The sequence below is a fragment of the Stigmatopora nigra genome, chromosome 4 (assembly GCF_051989575.1).
Source record: "Stigmatopora nigra isolate UIUO_SnigA chromosome 4, RoL_Snig_1.1, whole genome shotgun sequence".
Taxonomy (NCBI): Eukaryota; Metazoa; Chordata; class Actinopteri; order Syngnathiformes; family Syngnathidae; genus Stigmatopora; species Stigmatopora nigra.
In genome coordinates this window covers 2532963-2546599 of record NC_135511.1, presented here as the reverse complement: position 1 = coordinate 2546599, position 13637 = coordinate 2532963, and the positions used below count along the sequence as shown (strand labels likewise).

General features: G+C 40.2%; 1 protein-coding gene across 1 annotated transcript in view; it reads left to right on the top strand.

The window, feature by feature from the left end:
* Window positions 1-8677, top strand: part of jak2b (Janus kinase 2b) — a 34289-nt gene extending 25612 nt beyond the window's left edge. The window contains exons 16-23 of the mRNA XM_077714808.1: window positions 148-299; window positions 1820-1970; window positions 2049-2179; window positions 2829-3018; window positions 4438-4562; window positions 4636-4926; window positions 5003-5116; window positions 8191-8677. Of these exons, the coding sequence (XP_077570934.1) occupies window positions 148-299; window positions 1820-1970; window positions 2049-2179; window positions 2829-3018; window positions 4438-4562; window positions 4636-4926; window positions 5003-5116; window positions 8191-8292 (1256 nt within the window). The 3' untranslated portion in view covers window positions 8293-8677. The remainder of the gene's footprint in view (window positions 1-147; window positions 300-1819; window positions 1971-2048; window positions 2180-2828; window positions 3019-4437; window positions 4563-4635; window positions 4927-5002; window positions 5117-8190) is intronic.
* The last annotated feature ends 4960 nt before the right edge of the window (window positions 8678-13637 follow it).

Genomic DNA, 13637 nt, shown 5'->3' with positions numbered 1-13637 from the left:
TTATAGAAATTTTATTTCTATAAATATAAATTGTATTCTCAAATCACCCGCCTGTTTGTCACCACTTCTCTACATCTCAAAACATTCACTTTGGTGACAAAATGAATTAGCCGTAAGCAACCGTCAATTGCCTGTGTTTACGCCCAGTTCTGATTGAGAGGATCCCTTGGGTCCCCCCTGAGTGCATCGAGGACCCCGGCAACCAGAGCCTGGCGGCAGATAAGTGGAGCTATGGCGTCACACTGTGGGAGCTTTGCAGCGGTGGAGATAGGCCCTTAGCGACACTGGATGACTGCAAGGTGAATCCTGGTTTAGCTTGAGCTATTTACTGAATAACCAAGTACTCTGCCAAATGAGAAATGACCACAAATTGTGACCAAAAACATTTAAAAAACAAAACAATGACCTAAACAACTAACCAACCCTAGGAGCACTGTTATGCAGCAGATATTCGCCCAAGCTGCCGCATTCAAAGCACAATCATATTTAAAATAATTGAAACTCCCTGTTTTACAGGCCACAAAATGTCAGCAATCTTTCTCTTATCCTATCACTTATGCTGCAAATTTATTCTGTACATTTAATAATAATCCATCCTATTGCACACAAACAAATTTCTCTCTGACCATTGACCTCACTGCCCCAAAATGTAGTCACCTCTTCCCTTTAACAGTGGTACCTCTACATGCGAGCACCCCTAAATATGAGCAGCTCGAGATACAAGGAACATTTCGAGCAAATAATTATCTCTAGATACAAGAAAAAAATAGAGATATGAGAAAGCCAGGTGACCAAGACATAAAAGGCTGTTTATCATTGTAGCGCACTGTCTTTTTTGCTGCATCTCTTTCGTGTATAACAGATATCTACGAGCACTGGACAATTTCCAAAGTTTTTTTCCCCGTTAATCAATACATAATACAAAGTGAACAACAATGGATCTAAAGCAAACAGGTGGGCAAAGAGTTGTGCAAAGAATAGGCGAACGTTGACCATCAACATTAAGTGCAAAATAATTGAAAAACATGAGAGTGGGGAACGTGTCACAGAGCTTGCTCGTTGTCATGGATGATATCATGTCACTTAGAAATTCCTTGGGGCAGGAGGTTAACGAGGCAGATGTTAATGATCTAATTGCCGAGCACCACAAAGAACTGATGACACAGGATTTGATTGAGCTCCGGGAGAGTGAACATTTTGGAGGTGTTGCAGGAACTCTGTAGCGAGGAGTCAGTGGAAGAGGGAGGCCACCTGGCTACAAAGGATATCAAAGACATCCTAGCGAAGTGGCAAGAGTTTTCAGATTTTTTAGAAAAGAGGCACCCTGACAAGCTGACAAGTGGTCACGCGTTATCGTATTGTAAGGCCATTTATGCGCGTCATTTTCAAAATATTTTGAAGGGAAGGCAAACACAAACAACTCTTGACGCGTTCCTTTTAAAAACTCCCGCTGAACGTCCGGGTGGAGTCAATATGGAGAACAAAGGTAAAAAAAAAAATTAAAACAAAATTAGAATTCAGTTTTATGTAAAGTTACATTAAACGTAGGTTTGAGTGTCTGTATATATTAATCCGATTTTATTTGAATTTGTTCTGTTAGAGTGCGTTGCCGTGGAAGAAGTTAACCTCTTTACCTTCATTGAAATAATGAACAAACAAACAAAAAAACATCAAGCAACCTTTCCCTAAAAAACATTACTGAAACATGATGAAAAATGTGGCTAAAACCAATCAACAACCTCAAAAAACGACCAAAATAAATCAACAAAATGTTTGTATCTAAAAGTGTTCTGATGCTTCCGTTTTATTGCCGCTAAAGAGAAGGCTATTCTACAAAGACCGGCACCATCTTCCCTCACCAAAGTGGACCGAGTTGGCCAATCTGATCACCAGTTGCACTGACTACGAGCCAACGTCCCGTCCGACGTTTCGTGCTGTCATCCGTGACCTCAACAGCCTCTTCACGCCTGGTTCGTTGATACGCTCGAACCTTTCCTCCCCAACCCATTGACGTAGGTCTCAACTTTGGCCCTGTGTCGGCTGGCTAGACTATGAGCTGATCGTGGACAGCGACATACTTCCCAACCGAACGGCTGCCTGGACAACAGGAGGCTTTGAGAGTCAGGAGCCAACCCAGTTTGAAGAGAGGCACCTCATATTTTTACAGCTGCTCGGAAAGGTACTGCTTTTGGGTAACTTCATGCTTGTTTTAAGACTTTTACATCACTCCTTGATATTGACTCAGTTAATATTAGGATATATGTGGATTGCTCCGTGTACATTTGGAGTTACTTCCTGTTGATTTGACAATATTTGTGTCATGTCTGCATTTGTTGAATTTTAAATTAGTAAAATATGTACCGTATTTAGTCGCCTATTGGCCGCATTTGTCGGACAAAAAAATGTCTGAATCAACGGTACGGTTCATATGCGCATAATAAGACGACACACACGAAACTGCAAGGTGACAAAGACAAAACGCCATAACGCAAGACAATGTGGCCGATAGTCATTTATTTAATTTTATAGTATTTCAATGTGTTGCATTACGGTTTAACTTAAGGAATACCCTTGTCCCATTTCCGGTGTTTATCCGGAGTGAATGCGATTCACGCAAAGTCGATAGGCGCTGAAGCCGCACAAGATGAGGGAAGTTGTCTGGAGTCCCGGAGTTTGCATTGCATTTCCGGGTAAACTCTTTGAAAATCCGGAGTAGTTGGCAGCTCTGATTAGAAGTGAATGAGCGAGTATTTATTCATTTCCATCCACCCACTTCGAATAGATTGGAAAACTACTAATGACAAACTTATTTCAATTATGTGTTTCAGGGTAACTTCGGCAGCGTCGAAATGTGCCGATATGACCCCCTGCAGGATAACACAGGCGAGGTAGTGGCCGTAAAGAAGCTGCAGCACAGCACGGCCGAGCACATCCGCGAATTCGAACGCGAGATCGACATCCTCAAGTCTCTGCAGCACGAAAACATTGTCAAATACAAGGGCGTTTGCTACAGTGCCGGTAAGCGCCCAAAAAAGACAAAAAAAATACAAAAGAGAGACTTGGAGACAAATCTATAATCGCACAAAATCCTAACTCGGCTTAAACAATATCGCGGGAAAAATAACTAACATTGGGATGATTTTGGTGTTTCCAATATATTGCGATATATATCACAATATCAAAATTGAAGATTTTTCACCTAATGTCTTGAAAGGTTCTGTTTGAGTGGACTGCTTGACTGTCAACATATTCATAATACAGTTTAATTCATGGTAAGAAGATTGGGTGAGCAATATGACAAAAGGATCATAACACATTTTTTTCCAAATAAAACTACAATCTCAATTTTAGCAAAATTTGCTTTTTAGATTCTTTATATCATTGTTTTCCAACCTCTATGAATAATGGTCTAGTGTGCCGTAGGAAGTTATCTCCCAACAAGTAATACATTTTAATATTCGGAGAGAATAGTTGGGATGATTACAAGATTGAAGTTGTAGTATAACAATAATTATGTCATACATTTTAATATTATGAGATTAAAATCGTTTTTCTGATTATTTTTTTTTTACGTTGGGTCTCGATGTATTGACGGCCGCGTCATGTCTCAGCTTTATCGGCAAAAATCCATCTTTTTATTCCTGGTGGTTGGTGTTTTCTGAATGTTCTCTTCTTTCTTGGTACAACGGGCGGCTATTTTATTCTGCAATGACATGCTATGCCTTTAGCTCATGTAGCAACGTCACTTTTCCGATCACTGTCATAATGTCAAATTTTTTCTCGCGCTCATTGGATGCCTTAAATGGCCCAGGACGCTTAGGAGGCATTTTTGGCGACTAAAATTCACTTGCAACAAAACAGGAGAAAGCCAGATGTCTTGGCCTTTTATATTATTTGACGCGGGATTCTTGTATGGTGAAATGTTGCGCCGAAGAAGCGGTGCCATGATTTCCACCATTTTTTTTTCATCCCGTCTTCCGCATGCGAGTTTCTGCATGAATTCTGACATTTTTATGAACTGAAGTTGCGAATGTTGAAGCCTCAAAGTGGTGAAGGATGACAGAATGAATTAAATTATACAAATATTCAGGCGCTAAAAAAATAATCAAGAATCACAAACAAAATCTAGGACCGTAACGTGACAAATGCGAACAAAAAACTTGGTCCTACTAAAACTATTAACAAACAATCCTGACCAATATTTCTGTCACCAAAATTAACGCACAAGAAACAACCACCCCATTTTCCCCTATTAATACACTACCCACAATGTGACCACAAAAATTCAGTCCAACACTCCACAAAAGATCTGATAAAAAACCTTGACTTAAAAAAAATAACATTTAAAGTCACAGAAATAAAAATGCACGACCAACACCAACCCAAACAAAAATCCCTTTCCAAGCTGATCCAAAATGGCCTTTTTCCTCCACACAGGGCGACACAATTTGCGGCTGATCATGGAGTACCTTCCATTTGGAAGCTTGCGAGACTACCTAGTGAAGAACAAGGAGAGGATTGACCACAAGAAGCTGATGCGCTACACTTCTCAGATCTGCAAGGTCCCTAAAGACTTGCCACCATTCACAAAACATCTCACGCTGCAATCTTTATTAATGTGTCGCTTGCATGCAGGGCATGGAGTACCTGTCTGGAAAGCGCTACATTCACCGCGATCTGGCCACGCGGAACATCCTGGTGGAAAGTGAGCAGCAGGTGAAGATCGGGGACTTTGGCCTGACCAAAGTTCTCCCACAAGACAAGGAATACTACATGGTAAAGGACCCTGGAGAAAGTCCGATTTTTTGGTATGCTCCTGAGTCGCTAGGCGAAAGCAGGTTCTCCGTAGCGTCAGATGTCTGGAGCTTTGGGGTAGTTCTTTACGAGCTCTTCACGCACAGTGAGAAGAATTGCAGCCCTCCGGCCGTAAGTTGCTGCCACATGAGCGCCTGTACTCTGCTGCCCATAAATAATGCATCCTTGTTTTTCTTCTCCTGGTTAGATATTCATGTCCATAATGGGCAATGATAAGCAAGGCCAGCTGATTGTGTACCACCTGATGGAGCTGCTAAAGTCGGGCAGCAGACTGCCACAGCCTCTTCATTGTCCAGCTGAGGTAAAGGCCAAATAGATCAGGTGCTGCCGTTTCCAATATCTTTATGCTTTCTAACTCTGTTGGAGATCCGATGAACTGGACTCAGCCCTATTCCTGGTCCAAGCAGATTGGAAGTTTATCCGACTGTGCGAGTGTTACGTGATACGTTGTAATATAATACTAATATTAGATTTAATCTGTTATAAATTGTCTAGGGACTGCATGGTTTTTGTCTCTCTTGCAGTTTGAGAACGAGGGTTACATTTTGACCTTCAAGCGTAGATGTTGCATGTTCTTACTTGTATGGGTATTCCTCCCACATCCCAAAAACATGCATTATAGGCTGGTTGTAGACTCTAGGCATGAGTGAGGAGTATGAATGGTTACCCGTCTCCTTTTACCCTACAAATGCTTGGCCACCAATTCAAGGTGTCAAGGTGGGATAGGCTCCAGCATTAGCTGCGACCCTTATGAGGTTAAACTGTATGGACAATGTTACAATTATTATCATAGATAGATGTAAAGAAAAATCTACCGTATTTTGCTGTTTAATATATTATACGATTTTTTCCTTTTTGAGCCTCTCGTTTGTGCGCCATTGAATATACCCCTGCCATTTAATATACCCAGGTATATTAACTGGCTTTAAAGTGGACTAACAGTCGATCCTCTAGTATTTGCGCAAGTTAAGTGACCGAGCATGGCCAAAATCCAACTGTCTATACAGAAATTGCGAATAGTTTCAAAACTTTTTAAAAACTGCTCACTATGGCTTACGGTAATCCCTCAAATTTCGCTGATAATTTAGACCAGTCGTGGCTGCAGTAATCGAAAAGCCGCACTGTAGGATCACCTCTTATCACTAACATACTACCGTATTTTCACGACTATAAGGTGCATCATATTTTTAGTCGCAGTATCAATCACGAGTGCTATTTCTGTATTTTACACACAAAGGATGCACCGTTTTTATAGACGCAGCCAGGCATGGCAATACAAAACATTCACGCTACACCCACACGCTAAAAACACATTTTTAAAAAGGCAACGGAAACAAAACTGAGTTTGGTTGTACTTTATTGAGTCCTCATTTTTTGTGCCCGAATTGAACAATTGTCCATCAAAAACGCTGAGTTTTATATGTTCGTCCAGGCGGCCACAATCCATTCACAAATAATAGCTAGCGTAACTAGCCTGGCGCTGCCTGCCACCCTTCGTAAAGCTGTGTTAATGCCGATGTCCAGCGTAGCTAGCGTAACTAGCCCAGCGCTGCCTGCCACCCTTCATAAAGCCGTATTGATGTTGATGTATACAGGCCACAATCGATTTGTAAATAGTGGCTAGCTGGTACCTAGCGTAACTTTCCCAACGCTGCTTCTTCAAGCTGTGTTGATGTTGATGTATACAGGCCACAATCCATTGGGTGTATTGACAAAAGAACTACATACCCCAGCAGTCACTGCGCAGTACTTTTTCTATGGGAAAATAGTAGTTGGGGCTGCTTGCCGTAGTTGTGAGAGCTGTAGAGGTGTAGTAGTGGTGTACCCTATCGACTGATTTATTTTATTTTGTCATGATAACAATTTTAGAATTGGTCCAAATATAAAGCTCACTGGATTATAAGGCGCCCTGTCTATTTTAGAGAAAAATACTTTTATGTAAATACATAAAAATAAATAAAATAAAATCAGACATAGGCATTGTCGTCATCTTTGACTTGACAAAAAGCCTAATTGTCATCATACCCAGCTGCGTATGACGAAATTGGTAGTGCATCTCCACAAGTGCGCCCTCCCAGGCAAGGCCCAATAAATGACATTTTCAGACTCGTTAGCACTCCGCCATGATGGATACATCGCATCACCCCCTGAGCGCAACCAAATCCGGGCGACTGCAAGTTTGCCTCGCCGATGCCAACAAAGAATAAAATGGATCACTTACCTCTCACTGTTTTCTCACTTACCTTCAGTCGGTCAGTAGAAGGCAGATCCACGCCCAACGTCCTTCATGTTACCTTACTCCAAATTTTTTCCATAGAAGGGATTTGTGTGTCTGTGTCGTGCTACTGCAGGTTCAGAGACCTGATGGCTGTTGGGAAAAAAGCTGTCCTTAACCCTGTTTGTCCGTGCTTTTTGGGACATGTAACGTCTGCCAGAGGGTAGCAATTGGAACAGGCCGTGGCCCGGGTGGTATGGGTCCCCAACAATATTCCCGGCTCTGCTGAGATAACAAGGGCTGGCAATATCTTCCACTGATGGCAGAGAGCAGCCGACGATCTTCTGGGCAGTGTTAATCACCCTCTGCATGGCCTTTCTGTCTGCTGCCGTGCTTACAGCATACCACACTGTAATGCAGTATGCCAGGATGCTCTCCACAGTGGCTCTGTAGAAGGTTGCCAGAAGCTTGGTGTCCAAGTTGTTGTTCTTCAGTACCCTGAGAAAATGGAGTCGTTTCTGGGCCTTCTTTACTAGCGTGGTGTTTGTAGACAAGGAGAGCTTATCTGTGACGTAGACTCACGGTCTGATTTGTCAGGCTCAAAGCGGGCAAAGAAATGGTTCAGTTCCTCCACTAGTGAGGCATTTGCGTTAACAGACATAATATTGTTATTTTAGTTGGTAATATGTCATATTCCCTGCCACATCTTCTTTGGGTTATTTTCTGTGAAGTAGAAGATTTGCGCCTTACAGTCGGTATGTTTTCACACCTATACAAAAATACAAGTCCACAAGTATAATTAGAGCTGGACAATACGACAAATATACAACATCACAATTCGCAAGCAGACTATTCATCATAAAGGATTTATAGCACTCAATAACTTAACCACTAGTTATTTGATACTTTGGTAAATTAGAAAAAATAAAAATGTTTTTCCAATCCAATATTCAGTTTTGGTGTTCAGAGGGTTGGAACGAATTAATTTGTTTTCAGTTAATTTCTATGGAAAACGTTTGTTTGAGTTACGAGAAAATCGACATACGAGCTCAGTCCTGGAACGCATTAAGCTCGTATCTCGAGGAACCATTGTATTTGTTTTCCAATTCAAAATATTTAAATGCAATAAGTGCTGACGTCACCGCCCTTGGTGTCCGCAGGTGTACGAGATCATGGTGGAGTGCTGGGACAATCAATCAGGCCTGCGACCATCTTTCAATGAGCTAGGCCTGCGCATTGACCTCCTGCAGGACGCCAACTGAACCACTAGCTATGCTGAAGACCAGTCTGTGTACGTGTGTGTAGGGGGGACTTATCCGAATTGTAGATGCTCAATTATTTTGCTCAATATCACAAGATTCTGGACTAAACAGACTTTGCTTCAAAATTTAAGAGCATCGTTTGTCTGTGCGTGAGTGCATGCTAGCAGGGCTAGCTTCCACCATCGCATTTCTCCACCTACCTGGCATCTTGTTTTGAGTCTAAAGGTATTGGGCAACTAGTGCCATTAATAGCAGCCAATGATTTCAATGTATATGTATAGACACCAACCAAATATAGTTCTGTACATAAATTCATATTTTTTCCTAATTCTGAAGTACTGCCTGCCACCCTGTATTGCTTCAAATGAACCTTCTTTTTGATAAATGGTCATCTTTTATTGCTTCCTGCAGTTAAACAAACAATCATACTCAGCATGTTTTTGAAACCTTTAAACAAATATGTTGGAATGCATCTGAAAACAAGACGTCAGACGAGGTCAAACATTCCCAAAATGTAAAATTCTTCCTGTATCCTGTATATTATTTAGAAAATTTGGTTACTTTCCCATACACTTCTCCCAACACCTCACTGGACCCCATTGCGTAGAAAGAAGCTAGATATCTCTCCATGCCTCTCTACAGTGGATGAATTATAAATAGAGACGGAAACAGAGGACCACAGATTTAAAGTCCACCAGCTTGGCTCTTTTTTTTTCCACTACTGAAACAGTTTACACCTCCGGCACCTCCAATTTTTGAATTGATCCAACTAACTACAGTTTCTGTTGGATGTTTTTGGAATCGAGGACATTGTATATATTTTAAATATTTTAAACTTTGACAATGGAACTTGGAAAACCTGGCAGAGACTTGAACTCTGGGATTGTACCAGAAAAAAAACATACACATTATGGAAATAGATGGGTATTCTTGATTTCATAACTGAGGTTAGTGCGCTGTAGACGGATGTTAGAGCCGCCCTGTGAAGGAGTACCAATCACCAGGTCCAGGGCAACTGCACCAGTCTGACCCAGAAAACACACACTCCAGGCATATGCCTGAGCCGGCCCAAATGGGGTATCAGCCACCGGCAGAGTTTGTGAGTGACCTTTTTCCTGGCACTTATTCTGGGACCGTTATGGAGCAGCTCTGGCCGACGGTGAGTTTTTGATTAATGTAATTTCAATCCTCGTTTGTCGCGCAGTAGGTAACATAATTTTAAGTTCTGTTTAAGTGCATGTGTACGTATGTTTTCTCAGCTACCACTTGCAATTCCCCCATTGTCTTAGCATTTCTTATTCATGGCTTAATAATTATCTTAACTTTTTTGGATACATACATCGTAAACATTTAATGCAAAGTTGGTAATACTATAATACATTTTCAAGGGTGCCGGTGGAGCAGGTGCTATATTCTTTTGATATGGATGTTGAATTACAGGATGTAGGGGTGGGCCAAGTATGCGATAATGTTAATGATTGGAAATCTGCCCTTTCGTTATAGTGGCACCAACGTCCAGGTGTTGTCTCTGGGTCTTTCCTGGTGGTGTTTGCAGGTGCGATACACTTTTGTTATTGTAGCGCTAGGGGTCACAAAGTAGTTTCTTCTCCCAGCTTAGCTTCATTTTCTCCAAAACCACCCTGACTGCACACCAACGCGCTCGTAACATAACATAAACAAATTTAAATTAACTTGGATTACGATGCAGACACTCAAAAATATATGTAATCTAACCTTACACCAAACTTTATTCTAATTTATTTATAAATTTTGATACCTTTCTTTTCCGGGCTTGGCTTCATTTGCCCCGCCTACACCCTGACTGCAGGGCAACGCGCTCGTAACATAAACAAATTTAAAAGAACTTGGATAACGATGCAGACACTCAAAAATAAATGTAATCAAACCTTACACTAAACTTAATTAAAATTTCGTTTTAAATTTTGATACCTTTTCTTCTGCCGGCTGGGTTGGCTCTATTTGCCCGGCCTGCACCCTGACTTTCACATGCAACCTATTGTTTTTTGCTTTTGTATCCCCTTCAAAAAATTTCCTAAACGATGCACACAAATGTCCTCACAATAGGATAACGCACCACCACTTGCCAACGAGAAGTAGTATATATACGCCATTTGCACTGACTTACGAGGGAGTTGCGGGGAGAGAGACTGTGCCCTTGATGTTCTTATTATGATCAGCCTCTTGCGTCCGCTGTCTGCTCGTATATCAAAATTTATCTCGTATCTCAAGATAAATATTTGCTCAAAATTTTACTCTTATCTAAAATTGCTCTTATGACGGGGCAATCGAATGTCGATACACACACACACACACATATATATATATATATATATATATATATATATATATATATATATATATATATATATATATATATATATATATATATATATATATATATATATATATATATATATATATATATATATATATATATATATATATATATATATATATATATATATATATATATATATATATGGATGGATATAGATATAGATATATCTATATATCTTTATATCTTTATTGTCTTTATGTCTTTATTGTCTTTATTGTCATCATACAGAGCTGGGTATATTGTTTTACCCGTAAAAAATAAAACATGCAGTAGTATAAAAGTATAAAAAGTCACATCCCGGCAAGGTGAATTCTAAAATATTGCACAGATTTCTAAAATATTGCACAGATTCTAAAATATTGCACAGATTTCTAAGATATTGCACATTGTTATTGCACACCCCGAAGTTGCACAGAAGGATTGAAGAGTCCTGATGGCTGTGGGAAAAAAAACTGCTTAAGTCTATTTGTCCGTGCTTTGTGAGACCGGTAGTGTCTGCCAGAGGGCAGAAACTGGAACAGGTTGTGACCAGGGTGGTATTGGTTCCTGACAATGTTCCTGACTCTGCTGGCAATGTCATCCAGTGAGGCCAGAGAGCAGCCAATTCATTGCAGTCATTGCTACTCCACAGAGTGCCTTTTCCCAGTAAAAAAAAAACCATAAATAAGAAACAAAATAAATAAATAAATAAATATAAAAAATCCCATCCTGGCAAGTTAAATTATAAAATACTACACAATCTAAGATATTGCACATTGTTATTGCACAGAAGGGATTGTGTGTTGTGTTAACGCAAGTTCAGAGTCCTGATGGCTGTGGGAAAAAAACTGTCCTTAAGTCTAATTGTCCGTACTTTGTGAGACCAGTAGTGTATGCCAGAGGGCATCAGCTGGGCAGGTTGTGACAAGGGTGGTATGGGTCCCTGATAATATTCCCAGCTGAGGTAGCGGGGGCTGGCAATGTTATCCATTGAGGGCAGAGAGCAGCTGATAATCTTCTGGGCGGTGTTCATCACTCTGCATGGCCTTTCTATCTGCTGCCGTGCTTCCAGCGTATCACACTGTAATGCAGTATGCCAGAATGCTTTCCACAGTGGCTCTACAGAAGGTTACCAGAAGCTTAGTGTCTACGTTGTTCCTCCTGAGTACCCAGAAGAGCTTGTCCGTGACGTGGACCGCGAGGAATTTGAAGGGCTGAACCCTGTCTACGCATACTCCATTTATGAGGAGTGGGGCCAAATCTGAGCTGCGTTTGTGAAAATCCAGGATTATTTCTTTAGTTTTCGTGGTTTTTGTGCGAGATTGTTCCCCAAACACCACGAAGACAGTGTTGACCTCATCTCTGTAGGCCGACTCATCCCCTCCTGAGATGAGTCCGACCACAGTGGTCTCATCGACAAATTTGATTATGGAGTTAGACTCCTACTCGACGCGGGAAGGTGTGGCGAAATTGACTGCTTTGAAGGAGAAAATCAGACCCGTCCAACTTAATGGACAATTTGTCTTTGCATTCTCTTGTGAATTGTATTTTGGCTATGAGTACAACCCGTATAGCGGACTCAAGTTATGATTTGGCATTTGTTAACCGTTAACTCACTGTATATAGATTTTGTTAAATTATGTCTTGAAAACAACGTCTTATAAACATGTCGCAATTGTCAACCTTTCAGAGTGTTGTGGAGATAAAAGTCCAACCTCATACCTTGACCAAGAACTCGATATATTTGTTCTTTAAAATGCTGACTATCAAATATTATTTCAACATATTTTTCATCAAATGTAATTAAAAAAACCTAAAGGCTTCCTGAGGAGCCATGTTTTTGTTTCAATACCATTGAATCAATTTCAAGCCGATCCCTGCGACCTCTGTTCTCTAGCCGACGCGAACGATGGTTTCAAATATCTATAATTAGCCATCAACATGTTTTCCAAGAAAGCCTGATCTTGAGAACCAAGAAGGCCGGTGATGTGGTGGGCGTGTTTCTATCTATTCTAGTAGCAAGCGCCGTCCTGTAGAAAATACAAACTGACGACAAGACATTAAAGAATCTGATGAAAGAAATCAATTTGCAGCTGCCTGCGATTTGAAAGCGTAGGTCGGTGTGATTCCATAGGACTTAAAATCAGGATATGGTTTTATTTCAAGGAAAAAAATAAAGTGGAAAGACTTTTAGCAATTTCCCCATTTTTTTCTCCTACCCAAAGACCATTGACTCAATTAAAAAAAAACGTGTATTTATGCCATAGCTGTAGATTACAATATTAAACATGTGGTGAGCATTTTTTGCATCACTTACTTCACCATGGACGTGGAATGTTTTATAACAATATATATAATGTGTTAAGATTCTAGGATGATGAGTTTAAAAATGATGCTATCGTAGCATATTTTGTTTTTTTTATACAAATGTTTGGTATGGTGGACCTTTCTGATGGAAAATTTCGTAAACCAAGATGACAACAGAATATTTAATAGTATTATCCCAGTTCAGGCTTTTGTAAGTTTTTTAAATATCTGAGAGTGATGGTACATTTTTGGTTTCCTGTCCATTACTTTCAGAGTTGGTTATATATGCTTCAATTGGTTTTAGTGATGGGTTGCTCGTTAGGCATCAAGTCATGTGTGATATGATCATTCAGTCAAAATAGTTTACAGAAGCAGGAGTTAGCTTGTTACTAATGAACTTAAAGTTGGACAAATTACATTTGATTCTATTAGTGTTTTTTGTCATTTTTTAGTTGTCGTCAAAAGTGATACCTGTGTATTTAAATTCTTGGACGAAATTGATTGTTTTACCTTGGACAAAAACATTATTGACCAGTGTGAGTTGTCACTCTTTTTGAGAAATACATGCACACAGTCTTAAATATGTTTAAATACAGTTGGGATTTTTCAAGCATGAACACTTGATAAGAGACCCCACTTTCAATCACACCAGAAATAACTTGGTTGGGGCCCATGACGAAAAATCAAGAATAAAGTTGCA